We start from the raw sequence: 20931 nt of genomic DNA, 5'->3' as shown, positions 1-20931 counted from the left end.
TTCCCCATTCTGGTGTTTGGTCTGAACAACAACTGAACCTCTTGACCATGTCTACGTGCATGATGCTGCAGCCACATGATTGGCTGATTAGATATTTGCATTAACAAGCAGGTGTTCTTAATAAAGTGGCTGCTGAGTGTTCATTACATAATCGTGCTTTATGCTCCATACAGAAATTGCATTCATGCTTAGTGCCAAGTACATACATTGTTCAATTTCAAATGTTTTCTGCTCAACACAGACTCTGCACATATTGGGCAGAACGGTGGCTCAGTGGTTAGCACTTCTGCCTCACAGCACTGGGGTCATGAGTTCAATTCCTGACCATGGCCTTATCTGTGTGGAGTTTGTATGTTCTCCCTGTGTTTGCGTGGTTTTTCTCTGGGTGCTCCGGTTTCCTCCCACACTCCAAAAACCTACTGGTAGGTTAATTGTCTGCTATCAAATTGACGTCTGTCTGTGTGTATTAGGGAATTTAGACTGTAAGCTCCAATGGGGCAGGGACTGATGTGAGTGAGTTCTCTGTACAGTGCTGCGGAGTTAGTGGCGCTATATAAAATGATGATGATATTGCCTTGTACATATCATCATCATCATTTATTTATATAGCGCCAACATATTCCGTAGCGCTTTACAATTGGGGACAAACATAATAAACTAATAAACTGGGTAAAACAGACAAAGAGGTGAGAAGGCCCTGCTCACAAGCTTACAATCTATGGGACAATGGGAGATTGACACATGAGGTTAAGTCTACATTTTGCATCTTGGCCCAGTCAGACTGCAAAGGTAAAAGTGACTCATAAGCTAAATGATCCCGTCACACAACAATGTTGGTCAGGGGGTAGATAAACAAGCAATCTGCCCACTTCTTGCATTACATACACACGTGCCCAGTACATACATCACACAGACAAACATCCTTTCTCCTCTACACACACTTTTCATCCCAAGCACTTTGTACCCTGCACCTCTATACCTGACACACAAAGTCTTAATACAAAGTACATTGCTCCGTTCCTGAGGGAGATGTTGGACAACTACACATAGCAGAGGAGGAGGGTGAGGTGGAGGTTGAGGGTGGCAGAATATGCTGATAGACCATGCGGAGATACTTCAGCAAGTAAGAGACGGTCCTGTCTGTAAATCCAGGACATGTGGCCTTGTGGGTAAGAGCGGGGCTGCTTAGACTGGGGAGCAGGTGGGATTCTGTTCTAGTATCTGTGTTCCTGAGTGGCAGCGGGTGGTGTATTATATCTGTGCTGGGTTGAGGTGGAACCGGCACAATGGACTGAGGGTTCTGATTTTGAAGTGAAGCTCATGACTGCCTAGACTGTAACTTCACTTGGCAGACACCAGTGGAGGTGAATGTAGAGGAGACCTGGCTGGCCATTGTGGGCTGAAGGAGAACTGATGGGGGAGGCGTTGGTGGAGTGAGGGGACAAGTGAGCAGACGGGAAGATCATGGACAGCAGAGTAGAGAGAGGGTAGCGGGGGACATGGGATTGTATGAAGTTACTGCTCTGCAGAGCAGGAGCACTCTGGTGTGGACGGACTTCAGGCCAAATCATCCCACCCCTATCTCCAATTTTCATTGGCTGCCAGTAGTGCACTGTTACATTGTGTCATTCACTACCTGAGTTCAGCTTCTGATTGGCTCTAACCCTTTTTTATTTGCGTACAGCACAGTTACACTTAAACCTCACAAATGGTAATATAAATATTCCAATTAAATCAGCCAGTAACAATTACAGGAACAAGTGCAGGCCAAGGTGATTGCTATTAGACAGTACTTCTAATCTGTGATAGAATGTATATTGCTCCTTTATAATACAGCGAGTGTATTGAATCTCTACATTATTATTATGCTTTAACCGTGTTTACGCTAAACACTGCTTATTTCACATATAACATTGCAATGTTAGACTAACATAACGCTCCCCAGTTTTTGATTGAAGAAATGCATCCCGGTGACCATAGCCACTTTCCTCCCTGTACTAATTTCACGTCTGTTGATGTCAAAGGATGCATATATCACTGACTCTTAAATTCTATATTTTGTCCATTTGTGCAGTAACCTGTAGACACCATTCAGGATGTTTACTTTAATTATCTAAACAGGATTAAACAGTGAGGTAGCATCTGACTAGTTGCCACGGGCTGCACCCCTTTTTCTGCGTAGTTATTGATTCTTTTCATAAATGACCTCTAGTTTGTTTTTCCTGCAGAGATATCTTTATAATGGGCTTGTTTGCATGGTTTTCTTCTTAAATCATCTCTGGTTCTGCATTTCATTCTTCTAATCTGTCATCAGTATGTTGTTGTGAAGATAACGTTGGCAGTATACCATGTCCCCTAACTCGTATGTAGTTCACTTGAACCCTGCCAAGTGGTCCCGTGTTGTTGCTACTTTTTTTGTCCCATGGATTCAAGTCATTCTCCAGCATGCACGTGGCCTTGGGTGTTGTATCCATTTTTTGCCAGGGCTCTCTGTACAGAGGACACGACTGGTTTGTTTGCTTCTACATGTCTTAAGCCACAGAGGACAGCTGGGACTATGACCTTTTCCAGGATTGTGGGAACTATTGTATGATTCCAACGTTCCAAGTAAAAGAGTATGATACCGTATTCTGCAGAATGTGGGGCAGGGAGCATTGGTCTGCTGGGATGAATGGAAGATGGATAAATGGTCACAGCATAAGCCAGGCATTAAGATGGATATTGGAGAAATTGGACCAAATTTGTCATGATCCAGGAAAACTAGATCAAATAGAAATCTGCACACTGACTAGATAGGGGCAGATTCAATTGGCCACGATGTTCCTGAGAACATAGCGGCTGCACTTTATCATTGTTTATATGGTAATGAGTAGCGCTTACTTTTGCTCGCACCTCTATGGGGTGTGAGCAAAAGTGATCGTTGCTGTCACTAAAAAAAAAAAATCACCCCGTTCTGGGACACTACTCAGCGATTTATTTTGTTTTAGGATGGAATCTGCCCCATAGTATCATTTAAATAATACTGATGTTTCAGTGTCGTTGTGATTATCAGCCACTCTAATTATATTATTGGGACATGCTGAGACTTGTTTCCAAAGCAGATTGGCAATGAAAACATTTCTTTTGGAGATTTTGCATTGTACTGCTAAGAAATAACAATAGACTATATGGGATAATGCTCTCTGTACTGTATATTACTGAGTGTTAGCAATCACAAAGGAGATCTCTGACCATATAAAAGTATGACACCATAGGCGAGTGCTTTTATATGGAAGTAGGAGGCGACTTCTAATATCCAGAATTGTTTACATTAGACTTTGCATTACTCCTTCTCATACACAAGTTTTCCTTAGAACTCTCTGGTCATAACCGGAACTCACTGTTTGCGCAGATCTTATCTACAGAATTTTATCGTACGGTTGATTTGCTACACATAAGGACTGCAATGCAGGGCCATCTTAACAACATTATGGGCCCCTGGGCAAAGCAGTGCACTGGGGCCCCTATATATAGATGTATAGATGTATAGATATATAGATGTATAGAGATATAGATATATATAGATAAAGATAGATGTACTTGCTCAGTGACCCTTGAAGGTTTTTTTTTCAGGATTATTTATTCTAATTAAGAGCCCTGCCTATGGGGCCCCCGGGCACCTGCCCATCGTGCCCAATGGAAAAGATGGCCCTGCTGCAATGTGCAGATCCTGGTTGTGTTTTCTGTAGTAGATCACATTACATTCACCCCTTGTACCTTGTGCACGGTCCTTTCTCTGAAGCTCCCTTTATGTTTCCACGTCAGATGCAGTGTTTTGATAATACCTCCATCCTGTTTACAAATCTATAAGAGGAAGTTTTCAGGGCAAGTGTAGATGCGTCACCACCAAGCGGCAGAACATTTACATTCGCCATTTAAAAATGGTTTGGAGGGGAAGTATAAGATCGGAAGCCGCAGTCACTGAGATTATGGATTCTGATTGTTCCTTTCCTCTGATTCAAAGCAAAGATCTCTTTGGGTATGTATGGTGGTCTAGGTGGTCTCTCTAGGGTTGTATGACATGGTCTTTGCATTGCTGTACTGCTTTGGGGGGTCTGGCAGCTGAAGTATGATTTATTGTATATGAGGATGGCTCTGCTGCTTGCGATCCTTTATATATATTATTCATGATGTGGTCATTTAACTTCTACCTCTCAGCAGCGGTAATAATAAATATATATAGATATATATCATACTTGCTGAAGTTGGCTTCCGGGAGCCTGCCGGGAAAGGTGGGCGTAATGGGGTCGGGGCTCCAAAATTTACGTCATTTTGGCTCCACCCCTGTGATGTAATGACGCAAGCGTCATTCGACAGCAGGGGCGGGGCCACACGCAGCGATTCCCGGTGAATCATTGCGTTTTGGACCTAATTCTGCCCACTTCACTAGGTAGTGGGCAGAATTCTGCCAGATGCGGGAGATTGCCGCACTCTCCCGGGAGTCCTTGAGATTCTCGCGAAATGCTGGAGACATTCCGGGAGAGAGAGTTGGCAAGTATGATAATAAATATATATATATATATATATATATTTATATATTATATTATATTATATTATACACACACACACGTCCTTCCCTATGCAACGTACACAGCCCGGGTTTTGTCCGAGATTAGGAGGCGAACAGCTGAGCTGCTGTGTGAGAATGAGGGATGACACTTGTTCTGCTGTCAAATACTCTTTTGGTCTGCCTCTACAGGGGGCAAATGCAGGATTTGCAGAGGGGGGTTTTCACACCACGCAGAAAGTGTGCGTGACCAGCATGCATGGGGGCGTGGCTATAATATTAGACAGTGCTTGGCTGCTCTCCAACTCTTCCTATCCCCATAATATACATGGGCAATGCTGTGTGCACTACTGTTAGGTGCACACAGCTCTCCCTTTTCAAGCAGTCGAGTCGTGTGAAACGGGAGCAGGGTCCAGCCATCTCCATTACACAGTGCCCCAGGCTTGGAGGGGGGTTTCCAGGCACTAGGAACCCCCCCCCCCCCTCAGTTTGCCTATGCTCTTCTTAGCTGTGGTATGATGATCTATATCTTTATATAGGTAGAGTTGGTGCGAAGTGTCACACGTCTTTACAGATGCTTATGTTTTCCTACTTGTTCTATGCTACGAATTTCTATTCAATACTTTATTTGTAGGGCGCCACAGAATTCCGCAGCACCTGAGGATGTAATGGAGTGTTCAAGAAAACATAATGCTAGGTAGACGAGGACAGAGGGGAGGGAGGGCCCTGTAGTTTGGTACAGGTTGTATAGCCGTTCCTGTGTAATGGAGGTGAATCTGCTGGGCCTCCTTAGCTCCTAGCTTACATGTGGCTTCCTTTGATTTCTTCTGCTGTCAGATTAGCTGCGATGTTCTGTTGTAAGAAGTTCTTGTTTCCTGTTTGTGTTGTTGTCCTAATCTGTACAGAGAGCAGTGTGAGCAGAGAGCACCCAGGGGGGAATGTGTTCAATCTCCATCATGTGAGGCTGCGGTGCCAGGCAGGGGCCGCACTGACCCCTGAAGTCCAAAGCCGGACACAGGGGACTCCTTGTTTACTAATCCCCAGAATCCGCATGCGATAACATAACCTGACCCACAGATAAGGTAGGAGGGCCAGATGCGGATCCAGACTTTAGATTGGGTATCAAGTGACAGATTGCAATGCTGACATAAATAGCATTATTACACAGGGAGGGGGCACCCATGTTTTATATCATCGCTGTTGGAGCAGACCAAGGACAAGTGATGTGACGGTGCCAGGAGATCCCCATATATCACTATGGAGGGTCCTGCATCCTCTGGAGAGATGTGGTTTCCCAAATGGGCTGGGTCCAGCTGCAGTTCCCTCCTCCTCCTGCTCCTCCAGGTTTAAAGCTCTGTCAGGAGGAGTCTGGTAGGACAGTGAGATGTGACTCTATCAGAGAGCAAAGTCTCTGCTTGGAAGTAACCAGAGGAGCTCCCGCCGCAGGTACAGAGAGAAGGGGATATTCAGTTTCCTCTGTTTGTTTTCTCTGCCTTCTGTACAAATACTCTATTTCCTCACCTGCCCGGTGTGTTTCTCCCAAGTCCCTCTCCCTCTCTGCTCCTTGACCTTTCCTCTCTTGTGACACTCATCTAGTGGATCAGCTTCAGTATTTATTGGTTAGATAAGACATTGGGAAAGTACAGCTCTGCTGCCTTAGTAAACAGTTCCTGTGGTTTCTCAGGAGAGCGAGGTCAGTCCTGAGTGTTGTCCCTTTTGTTGTCGTACTGTGTGCAGCACTTTGCTTGAGTGAAGGGTGTCCGGAGCTGTCACTGTCTATGATCCTCCTAGATGACGGATGTGGGACGAGTAGCTAGAGCTGGCACTGCCAGTAGTAATTCACTGTGTACATGGCATTACTGTACTGTGAAAGCAGGCTCGCAAAATCACTGTGTGTTACTGTAAGGATGCACAGTGTGTGTTACTGTAAGGATGCACAGTGTGTGTTACTGTAAGGATGCACAGTGTGTGTTACTGTAAGGATGCACTGTGTGTGTTACTGTAAGGATGCACTGTGTGTGTTACTGTAAGGATGCACAGTGACACTGCTCTATCATCTATGTGGAGCTCCGTATTGTCGCTCTTGGACAGACTTGGGTAACCTGTGTCTCTCCAGCTGCTGTGGAACTACATGTCCCACAATCCTCAGCGTGTGGCTGGCAGGACTTGTTGGGGCATGCAGTTTGCCCCTAACTAAGAAAGAAGCAGAGATATGTTTGTTTGTTTGTTGTACTTTGTTAAACTCGGTCTAGGTGGTCTCTCCAAGGCCGTATGACATGGTCTTTGCATTGCTGTACTGTTTTTGGGGGGTATTGCAACTAAAGTGTGACCTCTTGTAGGTGAGGATGGGTCTGCCGCTTGTATTATTCATGATGTGTTCAGTTAACTTCTACCTCTCAGCAGCGTTAATAACCTAAATATATGTGTGTCTTCTTTAAAAATGTCCTCTAAGCCTTAAGCCGGTCACACACTGATGCAATTATCCTGCAGATCACACGATAAACGACCGTTCGGTCAGATATTGCATTAGCGCGTACTCTTCCATGATCATGTTTTATCGTACAAAAGCACTTCGTATCGTTTGTTTTTTTTAAAACTTTTTAAAAATCATTATCGATGATGGAGCAATGTCGGGCAAATGTGGACATGTGTACGCACTCACAACCAGCAGTGTAGGCAGATATCTGTAGAGGGGGCAGAGTCACCATCTTATCAGCAGATGGTTATGATAGATGAAGAGCACAGATCTTAGGGTAAATCGTGAAGGTGTGTAGGTATGAATCTGCATGCTGATCGGGACTTTCAGTCGTATGTAAAATCGTTACAGAAATCGTGTCTGAAGTCCGTTTAATAATGTGTACCCAGCTTTACTCTACAAGTAAATATATCCCCTTTTATATGCTTGTATCAGACTTTCCTCAAAGCTGTGTAAAACACAGCTGGCTCCTGTGCTGTTTATATGCTCTCAGCATAGTGGTCTATGAATATTGCTGAACTGTTATATGTCATTCACAATACAATAACATTTCTATGCACTAGAAGCAGAACTTTATAGACGTTTAACTCTTGGCAGGATCACCTGTAATAGCACAGAAAGACTAGTACCTGGGGCTGCGAAACCTTTTATTGTAGATGCTCAGTGTCTGGTAACATTAAATATTAAACATTAAATATTTTTTACATTATTATTTATTCTAATGTGGAATAATGATGACACAGATATCACAATGCTGGTCGGGTAGATGTATGAACAAAATACTCTTTTTTTTTTTTTTTTTTTTTTTTTTTTTTTAAATCCAAGTGATTCTATTTGAATTACATTTCATTTTAAGCTTAATTTTAAATGTTAACGTTTAAATGCGTTTTCTGTAATGCTTGAATATACAGTCCAATACACTAAAATAAATGCTTTTTAGTTATGCTGATTGTCCTATTGTATTTGTCCTATTAATGAAAATAGTCAATTTACCGAAACTATCGAGCACAATGGTATAAGAGGTATGAAACGGGAGACCAGCAAATCTACAAGCCTTTTATTAGATCTTAGAACGCTTCATACACGGAGCAGATACCGAGAATAACATCCGGCAATACACAGATATTGAGATTTACATCCAATTTCAGGACTAGAGAAGTGGTCCTGTGCAGTTCACATCATTCTAAAATTTAATTATCAAGTGGTGATTAGATGTGCAGTGGGGAGAAGTACCAGTGTGGCACACCGCTGTATGAACACATATCATGTGTACATGTACAGTCCTACCCAGATCTTGACACAGACTCTTCAGGCTCACTGTTCCTGATTGGTCAAACTCAAGTTAGTTTTTGGGGCATATTCAACTGTGTGCGGAGGGCCTCCGGCGCGCACTCCACGTTACCGCAACGTCGCAGATTTCAAATCCACGATGTTGCGGTAACGCAGTGTGCCTTTGTGCCCGTTCCGGAGGCCCTCCGCGCACAATTCAATATGCCCCTCAGTGACTTTAAACTGGGGTCACCAGCAAGACATTGTTGTGTATTCAGTGCCCTTACTCGCTGATCTGCTACCTCTATCTATGAACCTTTAAATGTGTTCAAAGTAAAATTAAACAGGTTTATTAATTGTGATATGTGGAGTTATCTACAGATTCTCCATCTGAGCTTTGTTTCTCTCTCTTTCATGAAAGCATAACAAAGGGATTACCTTTTTGGATGCTTATTACAGACTCCAGCATAAATTGAAGAGACCTGTAACACCTACAGCCAATAACGGGTAACATGGGGACTTATTTTTGTTAAAAATGAAACTTCCCTGGGACTGACTGGTGATTAAAAGCTGATAATACTGAATTCAGTGACGGTTTAGGCTGCATGCACTCGACTCGAACTGTGTTCAGCGTAGACTTCACCCTAACCCTTCCACCCGAGTGATGCCCGCTCCCAAACATAGCGCTGCCTTTTTCTAGCCTTACCCTGGTCTCCGCTGATTAACAGAGGTAAAACAAGCAATTTGTTCGTATTAGTAAATTGAGCCCAGGTCACTCAGGAAAAGAGTGAATGTGAAGTTCAGGAGCAGAGAAATATCACCCGGGTGGAATGGGTCAGGTTGTGGTCTATGCAGAATCTTTGGAAACCTGGACCCAGAATTCTTAGTTGTGTCTGTTGGGCACAATGCGTTACTCCTCTGTCATCACCATTATTTATATAGCACCACCGAATCCGCAGCTCTGTACAGAGAATACTTGCCATTCACATCAGTCCCTGCCCCAATGGAGCTTGCAGTCTAACTTCCCTAATACAGACACCCAGACTAGGGTTAATCTTCTCAGCAGCCAATTAACCTACTAGTATGTTTTTGGAGTGTAGAGGAAACCCACGCGAACAGGGGAGAACACACAAACTCCACACAGGTAAGGTTCTCGTCGGGACTCAAATCTATAACCCCAGTCCTGTGAGGCAGAAGTGCTAACCACTGAGCCACCTTCTATAATGACCAATGATCCATATACCTGGTAATGTGTGTTCTGCATGTGTCTGGATGTAGAGGAACCATTACAAATGCTCTGTGTATACACAACCTTGAAAAAGAATAAAAATGGCCGGAGTAGAAATGCTTTTTTAAAAGACCTTGTAATGACAAGTGGGGGTTACATGTAATCTGCTTTAGTCGCTGCTGCTGGGTCTACGGAGACAACAAATATTTATCTTGAAAATTGTTTAGAACAGGAAGTTATAACCGTTATATATAACAAGAATTATAGCAGTTGTGTGTTACATTGACCTTACATTGTGTGTTACGTTTTGTCATTCTAGGTGTGGTACTTGTGCCTCCCGAGCAGATGGACCCTCGGCCCCTATTCCAGGCCGTGGACGCCCTGTGCAAGGACAACATCCGTCATTTCGGGGAGTCTAGCTCTGAGGTGGGCTCCCGCCTGGTCCAGGCGTTCTTCCGTATCCAGAACCAGGCCCATGGACTGGAGCCAGCAATACGCGCCCTGGCGGCGGTGTGCCCGCTCTTTGACCTGGACCCGGACACGCCCGCCAATGGGTACCGCAGCCTGCTGAAGGTGGTCCTAGCCTGCACCCAGCACATCCTGCACAAGTGTCGCTACGTCACAGCCAGCCGCCGCAGCCTCTTCTTCAGGGCTGCACACAACTGCGCCGAGCTGGAGGCCTACGGAGCCGCCCTCACCCAGCTGCGCGCCCTTCTCTGTTTTGCCCAGCGCCTGCTCACCGCCAATCGGCACGGAGACCTTTTCTTTCGTCAAGAACGAGGCTTGTCTGAGGAGTTCCTGCGGGAGTACAGCACCATGCACAAAGGCTGCTTCTATGGGCGCTGTCTCGGCTTCCAAGTGAGTGCGCTCTTTTGTACGTTATTTATGTTACAGACATGATGGGAATGTTGTAAACCAAAATGCATCATCTGTTAATCTTATCAAATGCTCTAACAGTGTTTCACACTAATGTGCCGCTAGGTGTCGCTGTTCTAGTGCTAGGTATGGATAAAAGAGGATACTTTGGCTATATTTATGAAAGCTGAAGTACAGGTAATGACAACAAATGTTCTGTAACCCTTAGCAACCTTATTGTTTGCCCCACTTCACAGCACCCGTTTTGGCAGTTACCGGTGCACATGATCTACTCTCTGTGCACGAAGTATCTCCTTCCACCTCTGTCCCTTGTCCTGTACCCACAATCTCTCTCCTTTCTCCCAGTGTCCTACTCTGTGTGTACTTTCCCTCCGTCAGTAATTCGCTCTCTTTTCCTGGCACTGTGATCACTGTGTGATCTGGACCTTCCCAGCAACCTTGATCTTCTCTCAGCATGTGGGATGACATCAGGCCTGTTATCTGTGCCGGTGATAAGATAGGACAGAGATTGTAGGAATGCTGTGTGACTCAGCTGTGCTCACCTGTCACTCCTGATCCACCTGGGTGACGGGAGGAGAGGAGAGGACACTGCCGCCAGGTTATTTAAGGTTTCATAACCGTAAATGAAAGATAGCATTGTGCTGAAACAGTGCGTAAATAAACCACAGATAGGAGAACAGACTTCTGGGTAATATACTGCGTAAATGTTTTTTCAGTAATTGCCTCTCGCATTATTCACAACCCTATCTGGCCCCCTCAGAGCCGTAACTGGGGCTGTGCGAGAGGGGAGAGCCCACAGGGCACAGCGCTGAAGGAGGGGCGCAGTTTATGAATATTTTAGGTTAATTTGGTTAAAATTGTGGTCTAGTGGGGCTGGCAGTTTTGCTTCTCGCCCCAAGCGCTAACATTTTAAGTTGCGGCTCTAGGAAAAAAGCTCTACTTTCAAAGCTACCGTATGTTCAATATGGTATTGGTTAGCATAGACTTTTCTCTTTGTTTTCCTAAGTGGAGTCAACTGGAGTCCTGCAGCAGAATGACGTGTTTGTAAAACTGAAATATGACTCTGTTATATATAAAGACGCACATGTGATGTTACACAACATTGTGTCTTTCCGTTTGTACAGTTTTGGGCAGCATGCGGAGGAATGTAGCCTGGAAGTGTCTCTGAATCTAGTGAAACATTAGTTATAATATTCAGTTTCATGGTTTTATCTATATTGAATCCAACAACCGTACTCTCGTCTAAGAAAGGTTTTTTTTTTTTCTTTTAATGTTCTGGATATTTTTTTACTGCTTTCATTGATGATTTGAGTTATTTGGGGCTTTTTAGTTGTGTGCAGACCAGACAGGGGCTACTAGGTGCAGAGCATTCCCCCGGGGTTTATATCTCCTGGTCTAAGCCCGGACAGAGTGCTCCAAACGTTAGAGCCAGTAGATCCGTAACGTAGAACCAATGCTACAGTACAGTACAGCAGTATTGTTTCTCCCCAACAAGCTGTTGCTTCCACACAGTGTGCACTAGACATAAACATTTACCCCATCCCCATGCAGCTGCCTGACCAGGATTTGTGTAACATCACCGACCTATTGCTGAATAAAACAAATGCCCCCGTTTCTGGGAAGTGCTTTGTTCACAGTTTGGCATGGTAAATGTGATGCAGACATTCTGCCATTATTATTGGTAATTTGTCCAGGAATATACATCATTTTGTCCTAAAGCTGGCCTGCCTTTTATTGAATTTCAGAGCAGAATATCCTTTAGAAATTGCTTACTGTATGCTGCCATATTTCTTTGAATCTCTGTCCTGCATCACTAGTCATGCACGAGGATTCCTAGATATAACAGCAGTGTCACAGCAGATTCCTAGATATAACAGCAGTGTCACAGCAGATTCCTAGATATAACAGCAGTGTCACAGCAGATTCCTATATATAACAGCAGTGTCACAGCAGATTTCTAGATATAACAGCAGTTTCACAGCAGATCTTTTACCTGTATAGTCAACATTTCTGTCACCATAGCTTTTATCCTGGCTGAAATTGTGTATATATTGCACGTTTACTATTTTCACAATTAAACACCACAAAGTTAAACAATAACTTATTGTTTATTTCCACTTATCTGAGCAATTAATATGGCAGCTTCCATTCATAGTAATGGCTACAAGCACACTGAGAACAAATGGTGTTCTATTCTATGTAAGGTATAAAAATACCCCTAAGATTGAAGGGGCACCTCTTTGCTGCTTTGGTTCCACTAGGAATTTATTTACAGGGGTTATACATTTTTGAACAGCTAGCTCTTAGTAAAGTCTGGCCGCAAGTAAAGAAAATAAGGAGGGTCCCCGAAGACGTGTGGTTGTCATACTTTGCTTTGATATCCAGCGACCGTGAGCGAGCGGCAGCGCAGTCCGGTCGCAGGTAACCAGGGAATAGATTGATACACCTTCGTATGTGATACACTGGGGCAGGGTTTAGTTGGGAAAGTTGTCCTTTCAATTTCGGTTTTGTTTTGTTTTTTTGTTTGCTCAGTATATATTGTTTTTTGGGGGGGGGTTTTTGGTAACAAATCAAAATAAAAGTATACTTTTCCAGAACGCTTTCCATATTATTTGTGCAGACTTAGAGCAGAATACTGTAGAATTGGCAGTGAAATCTGATAGCCAGCAGGATCTTTTAGGGAATTGTAACATGTGCTTTCATCGGCCTCTATAGAAACATCATCATCATTTATTTAATTCCGCAGCTCTGTACAGAGAACTCGCTCACATCAGTCCCTGTCCCATTGGGGCTTATAGTCTAAATTCCCTAATATAGACACACAGACAGACAGACAGACAGGGAGGGAGACAGACACAGAGGTAGAGACTAAGGTCAATTTTGATAGCAGCCAATTAACCTATTATTATGTTTTTGGAGTGTGGGAGGAAACCCACGCAAACACAGGGAGAACATGCAAACTCCACACAGATAAGGCCATGGTTGGGAATTAAACTCATGACCCCAGTGCTGTGAGGCAGAACTGCTAACCACTGAGCCAAGAAATGGACCCCACAGTTTAGGCGCTAGCTGTCATATTTTAGGCACATTGACTACCTAACCCAAACTTTATGCAAACCCCCAAAAAATCAACTGAAATATATTAGTGTAATTCTCCCAAGTATAGAGATAATAGGTGTATTTTGAATCAAGGTCTTGTTGAGTTATAGGGGTAGAAAAAGGGGGTATGTTTTGGTTTGTTGGTTCTTGTCATTATCAATCACCAGAGAAGCAAGGTCGTCCCTGTTTTTATTACTAGCGGATGCAATGGAAAGCAGCTCTCTAACAGTACTAGTGATTCCCTACGTAGGAGAACAGCCAGCCCATGCCCATCTGATGCCAACTTATCTGATGGAAGTCACGGTGACTTTCCATTACAGCGAGGAAGCGTCGCTGTTTCTATTATTAATAAGAAGCTGTCTGTCGTTATATTGCTGCAATCTCTAGTTTGTCTTTAATATCTCAACATTCTACTGACTCCTCATTCCAAGTGCACTGTGCCACTGTGACTGCAGGGCGATGCCAGTCACCAATGACTGCGTTATTACTGGTGTCTGATGATGCTTCTCCCACAGGCTCTTTATCAACCGCTGAAATTGTCATTCTGCTGCTTTATGTATCAATTGTTCCCAACACCTAATAGATTGTAAGCCTAGTTGTCATCTGTACTGTCTGTTTCATGTCAGTATATGTTGTTTATTTGTATTGGGATCCCCTCAATGTATACTGCTGCACAATACGCTGGTGTTTTATAAATAAAGGATGATAATAATAATATTATTGTTTATTCCTAAAATGACACCATAATATACAGCCCTAGATAATTTTAATCATTTACATGCACCATTGGAGCTTATGGTCTAAATTCTCACGTACACACATTGTGGCGATTTTAAAAGGACACTAAATTAGTCTATAGTTTTATATTATCTGTCTTTGCAGGCTTTAAGTCATTTTATGGGGTATACAGCTGCTCCCTCTGTACCTACTTTGTCACCGTGTTGGACCATTCCGGCTCTGGCCACACCCCAATGATATCTCTCATATCCCTGCTATGGGGGGAGATAAGGGGATTTTGGAGAATAAAAACAAGCAAGAGAACTGTAAGGGGGGGTGCGGAGCTATTCAAGTAGACTTTTTAGTGCCAGCATGAAAACTAGGTAAAGTCCTATAATTAGAATATATTATACATTTATTCCATGATATTTACATTAGACCTATATAAAGCGAAAATAAAAATGTATAAGGTTACAGTCCCAATTTTTCACTGTCATTTATGTCATCTAAGAACATTCCATTTAAATCAGTGCGTGTTAAAGAAAATGTTAATGGTATACTGTAGGATCCGACCGTCTATATTCCAACACACTACAAGAAGTTCATAGAGGAAGAGGAATTCAATTGCCAAACAAGCATTCTTCAAATCTCTAATATCCACCCAGTCTTCTAACCCACTTCACCTCTTTGCCACCTTCAGCTCACTCCTATGCCCACCTGCACCTCCTCCCACTGCCCATGATTTTGCCACCTATGTCAAAGACAAAATTGACACCAATCGACAAGATATTTCCTCATGCCAAATTCCACTTACTATACTCACTTTATCCACCCTTAGTTTATTCTCACCAGTAACTGAAGACGAAGTCTCCGCACTCATCTTATCATCTCACCCTACAAACTGTCCACTCGCCCCAATTCCCTCCCAACTACTCCGCTCCCTCTCCCCCACTGCATGCCCACCTCTAACTCACCTCTTCAACCTGTCTGTGCTACTCTCCACTTATGGAATTCCCTACCACGCTCAATCAGACTTTCCCACAACCGTCAAATATTTAGAAGCTCTTTGAAAACCCATCTCTTTTTTTAGAGGTGACCTTATCCTCAATAACACTATTCACACTAATGCACCCTTACAACTATCCCAATCTCCACTCTGAGCCACACTCGCTCCTCTTGTTTCAGCTGTGCCCTCTTCTACTTAGAATGTAAGCTCTCTACTGAGGAGGGTCCTCCATACACTTTGTTTTCATGTCTGCATTTATTTTGTCTTTTGTTTGTCCCTGTTTTATGCATGTTTGTTTATGTACCGTTTTCCCTACTGTACGGCGCTGCGGAGCATTGTGGCACCTTACAAATCTACGCTGATAATACATGAGTGTTACTGGTGTCCTGGGCAAGTCATCTTCCCATCCATAGCCTGTGTTTTTCCTCTCTTAGCCATGCCATTGGGCTCCAGCACCAGTTCTGTCGTCTCGGACGTACAGAGTGTTGAATTGTACTTCCAGCAATCCCCCTGTCCGCCCTGTGATTTTCATTGGTTATTTTGCCCAATACGGCTGACGCAGAAACAATATTCTTACATTTACGTTTTTGATTTACCAGACAGCTAGAAAGTATGTTGTACGTTTGAGTAAAATTCTAGTTATTTTCTGCACACAAAAGATTTGAGTACATGAGCTAATAACGCATTTTGCTGTCATTTAAAAAGGGAATAACATAATGTGACACTTTATTTGTAGAATATATTTGCTTATTACAACAATCCAAATACTTCTGGCACATTTCTTAACGTATGTTGACATTTTCCCTTAAGCTTAGTTCCTACTGATATGACCTTTGACGCTCCTGTTCGTCCTGTCTCATGATTCCTTTATCCTATCCTGTGACCTTTGTCCTGGCCTCTAGAGCCTTTTACCATTTTGACTTTGTTGCTGATGTCACACGTAGCCTGTCCGTTCATTTCCCGTTGTTCCCCTTCTACCTGCAGTTTACTCCATCCATCCGCCCCTTCCTACAGACTATCTCCATCGGCCTGGTGTCGTTCGGGGAGAACTACAAGCGCCATGGATCTGGAATAAGTGAGTCTCCATAAATGGAGGGGGTGGTTTGTGGAGGGGGAACAGCATAGCCAGATGCTTGTATTGATATCATTGTTTGAATAGCTTCATGTTAGGATGTTATTTTCTACCTCTTCATATTACATGGGAGGTTGTGGGAATAATTGCACCTTTTTTATTGCATGTACACAGATAATCCTATCAACATACATTAATCGGTTCTTTATAGAAGAGATCATGATCACTGGCGCCCTCTAGTGGCACGCAGTTACTAGGGACTTGTCTGTGCTTGTTACTGCACGTCAAATAGAAGAGCTAATCCTTTAGTTGGTTACTTATGCTGCTCAAGCACGGCCTAAGGGAGTCGCAGAAATAATAATAATAAAAAAAAGGCAACACATCTGACAGTGATTGGTTCATTTTATTTTTATTATTATTATCCTCCTTTATATAGTCTACTATATAAATGCCTAGTGGCATGTGTGGGAAAAAAAAAACCAAGCTGCAGCGCCACCTGCTGGGCAGAGTTATACACTGACCTATCTATTTGTTGAAGGTGAACTGAAAGTTGGGAGTGGTTGGTGGTTGCCGGGGGTGACAGTGGGGAGTTTTTAACACCTTAAGTCGCTTGATGAAGGAAGTGGCGATGAAGATGAAGGATGAGGTGATGGAGAAAAATGATGAGGTGGTGACATGTGGACAAAACCACGTTAAAAAATGGAGCTTGCGTGGGGAAGTAACGCTCTTCCCTTGAGGAGGCCTGGGCTAGGCCCAAATGCATGACAAGAACCTTTTTAACACCTTAAGTAGCTTGATTTGACTAGAATGCATGAGTATCATGCACGGGTTAACTTGTACAAACATATTATGCAGAAAATGTTTAATCAGCCCCAGCGGAGTCTAAATTCTCTTCCACCCACACACTAGGGTCAGTTTCATCAGAAGCCATTTAACCCACCAGTATGTTTATGAACTGTGGGAGAAAACCGGAGTGAACACGGACAAAACATACAAACTTCCTGGAGCTCACGGCCACAGCACTGCGAGACAGCAATGCTAACCACATAGCATTAGATCATCATCACCATTTATTTATATATCGCCACTGATTCCGCAGCGCTGTACAGATAACTCATTCACATCAGTCCCTGCCCCATTGGAGCTTACAGTCTAAATTCCCTAACACACACACACAGACTAGGGTCAATTTTGATAGCCGCCAATTAACCTACTAGTATGTTTTCGGAGTGTAGGAAGAAACTTGTCTGCATGCTGACCATCTGATGGCTCTTATTATGTAAAGCAGATGTATAGTTGCATATATGTGTGAGGAGGACGCCCTCTTTGCTTTAATGTGACCGTTTCCCTTCTTCCTCCTTGTTATGCTCTCATTGACAGCTGAGGGAGCTCTTTCAGCCTACTACGGTAAGTGTGTAGCATGCAGGCAATGAAGACGATTCAATTTGTTGCTGCCTCTCTCCCTTTTTCTGAGTGGCTCTTATATTAAATGCAGGGATTGTAGTCTACTGTGACGGGTAATCAAGGTAACTAATCTCACATCTCCTGGTCATGCAGGTGTAGCAGCCAGCTCCTTCTTTATCAGTGGGAGATATGCCATTGACCCGGAGCTACGAGGGGCAGAGTTTGAGAGAATCACACAGAACCTGGATGTAAACTTTTGGAAAAACTTCTGGAACATCACAGAGATGGAAGTGCTGACGGTGAGTGATGGGTAGCGGTGCCCGCTGGGTGTTATAGATGTGATGGTTTGGTAGGTATGAATGTTATGGCTCAGCACATGGTGTTGGTAGTGGACTTGTGCATTGGGTAGTAGTTCGGTGGTATCTGATCGTAGAGACTGTGCCGTTTGCTAAATGAGTTTAACAGGAGGAAAATGTAAATAGAATTGCAGTGAAAACAATGGCCAAAAACCGGGCCAACTTGGGGATAGAATGTGAGAAACTAATGTAACCTTTATCTGAACGGGCTGTTCGGAAAGGTTGAGAGAGATTAGTCTGCACATGTGCAAGAGGTGAGATAACAATGACAGAACCGTTATGTTGACCAGACACCCGGCGATATCAGCAGTGACCTCAACATTGGCCTGATAATTATCCTGTCTGATCCTGTCGCTCGGCCCATGTGTGGGCAGCATTAGAGTCAGTGAGACGGTGTGTGCCAACGTTCTTAGTGTTGTAGCACAGTATTTATTTAGGGTTTGCTGGGATAAAAAGTGACTAAAATCCATCCACTGCATATGATATCAGAAGAACCCAAAGTTAAGAAGTCCATCTCATGTTGTTGTTGTTGTTGTTTATTATTATTATTGTTACCATTTATTTATATAGCGCCACTAATTCCACAGCGCTGTACAGCGAACTCATCAGTCCCTGTCCCATTGGGTCTTACAGTCTAAATTCCCTAACATACACAGACACGTCAATTTTGTTAGCAGCCAATTAACCTACCAGTATTTTTTTGGAGTGTGGGAGGAAACTGGAGCACCCGGAGGAAACCCACGCAAACAGGGAGAACATACAAACTCCACACAGATAAGGCCATGGTCGGGAATTGAACTCATGACCCCAGTGCTGTAAGGCAGAAGTGCTAACCACTTAGTCACTGTGCTGCCTCATGTTCTCATTTAGTACAAGGCAAAATTTCCACAGAGATCCAACAAGTTAAAATCTTGTGTCTGTGAATTTAGGATTTAGGTTTAGACATCTATATAACCACCTTGTACTTCCATTATTCCTATGCAGACTAAACACTGCAGCCATAAATATAAGTAGACCTACAAAGCCAGGGGATCCAAACCTATTGGAAAGGTATTAGATCTTTTGCTAAGGTCTTCCCGATCCTTCTCCAGCTGATGACAGAATCCACATCTTGTAGTGACAAGAGCTAATCATTTTGAAACAGCCTTTAATGAATTGGAGCTTTAGATCTGTCAGACTAGACGTATGCAGGACATAGTGTGAGGTTGAGCATTCACTAATCCAGTTTCCTTCTCTTTATACTTCTGTGCCTCTTACTTCAACTCTTTCTGTAATTTGTGTATATAATTCTGTATATTAAATGAACTTTCTCCCCATGCAGTCTTTGGTTGGAATAGCTTCCACAACCGTCCGCATCAACAAGACCCTAACTGTGCCACCCCAGCCTTTGGAGATGCCCCTGTCTTCTGACCCACAGCGCACGGTCACCATCAACCCCCCTGTAGCTCATACCGGACCCGGGCCAGTGCATATGCGCCTCATCTCTTACCAGCTGCGCGAAGGACAGGTCAGTGCCTGGGAGAAAATCTATAGAGCCCAAGAAATAGACCTGTGACTGCTAAAAGTCTGACATCATGGTGATGGTTTAAAGACGGCATCCACAGTGTGCAGTTCTCCATGTTCGGTATTCGCCTATAGACTGCAGCACAATGACATTAAAGCCCCGTCTCAGAGACTTCTGCATTACATATGGTGACTCTTTCCTGCCTATAAAGAAGAGGCAGTGATCACCGTTAGAATCGCCGCCTGTTACAGGAAAATGTGTTTTAAATAAAATACATGGTCACACCCCAATCAATACTGCCATATGTTTAGCCAGGTTGGATCCGTTACTGCAAGGCTTTTAATAACAACACTGAGTATATAGACATATATTATCCGATTGCCATAAAAACGACTTGCTTGAAATGCGGACTTACATTAATAGAGACACAGGACATGTCCGAAAACACTACCTTGCAGACTGCTATCAATTCCAAACTGTCTGCGTGCCGGCACTTCCGTTTTACAACACAAAACAGACAGACATTCAGCTTTGTGAATTTAAAGCATCAAAGGCAGGACCCCACAACTTGACAGTTTATTTTAAGGGTTAGGGTCAAGCTTGCTGCTTTAAATTCACAAAGCTGAATGTCTCTCTGTTTTGTGTTGTAAAACGGAAGTGCCGGCACGCAGACCGTTCGGAATTGATAGCAGTCTGCAAGGTAGTGTTTTCGGAGATGTTCTATTAATGTAAGTAAAGCATGTCAAGCAGGTCGTTTTTATGGCAATTGGATTATATATTTCTATATACTCAGTGTCGTTATTAAAAGCATCGGATTTACCATTACCACCGGTACAGCCGGACTTTTCATACGTTTAGTACACGGGTACTTCACATACAGCAAACAATTCATTGAGTTCACGAATAGGTTCAGTTCAAAAACCACCAACCAATTTGTGCCAGAACAAACGGTACTCTTAAAGTAGACTGACATCGTAGTCCTCTCCTTTGACATGTGCGTTTTTATTTCAGGAGAGTGAACAGCTGAACGCTTTCATGAAACCCGAAGGCCCCCTGAGCCTAGAAATTCTCCTCCGATCTCGCCCGGCTGCCCTCTCTCCTGACCTGATTATCCACTTCCACGGTGGGGGTTTTGTAGCCCAGACTTCAAAGTCTCATGAACCGTACCTGAAGACGTGGGCTCAAGAGCTGGAAGCTCCGATCTTGTCTGTGGATTACTCGCTCGCTCCCGAGGCTCCTTTCCCGAGGGCTCTGGAGGAATGTTTCTACGCTTACTGCTGGGCCATCAAACACTGCCGGCTGCTAGGTTAGTACGGGTCCTGTCTTTTAGTGTTACTGGTTGTTGACAGCAGCACAGTGGTAATCAGTGGGGCCTTAG

The 20931-nt window shown here is 43.6% G+C and overlaps 1 protein-coding gene across 4 annotated transcripts in view; it reads left to right on the top strand.

Moving 5' to 3' along the window:
* LIPE (lipase E, hormone sensitive type) overlaps positions 1-20931 on the top strand; it is a 39397-nt gene that overhangs the window by 11969 nt on the left and 6497 nt on the right. The window contains exons 1-7 of one of the 4 annotated variants that reach the window (XM_075190903.1): positions 5735-5992; positions 9839-10377; positions 16202-16292; positions 17670-17696; positions 17847-17992; positions 19371-19556; positions 20565-20859. In XM_075190903.1, the coding sequence (XP_075047004.1) occupies positions 5845-5992; positions 9839-10377; positions 16202-16292; positions 17670-17696; positions 17847-17992; positions 19371-19556; positions 20565-20859 (1432 nt within the window). In that variant the 5' untranslated portion in view covers positions 5735-5844. Of the gene's footprint in view, positions 1-5734; positions 5993-8716; positions 8799-9838; positions 10378-16201; positions 16293-17669; positions 17697-17846; positions 17993-19370; positions 19557-20564; positions 20860-20931 lie in introns of those variants that run through there. The other 3 variants (XM_075190906.1, XM_075190905.1, XM_075190904.1) reach the window with 3 other exon arrangements.

Source organism: Mixophyes fleayi, chromosome 11 (assembly GCF_038048845.1).
Source record: "Mixophyes fleayi isolate aMixFle1 chromosome 11, aMixFle1.hap1, whole genome shotgun sequence".
In the NCBI taxonomy this organism is placed as follows: Eukaryota; Metazoa; Chordata; class Amphibia; order Anura; family Limnodynastidae; genus Mixophyes; species Mixophyes fleayi.
Note: the sequence above shows the minus strand (reverse complement) of the source record. Positions and strands in the feature narration are given on the sequence as shown.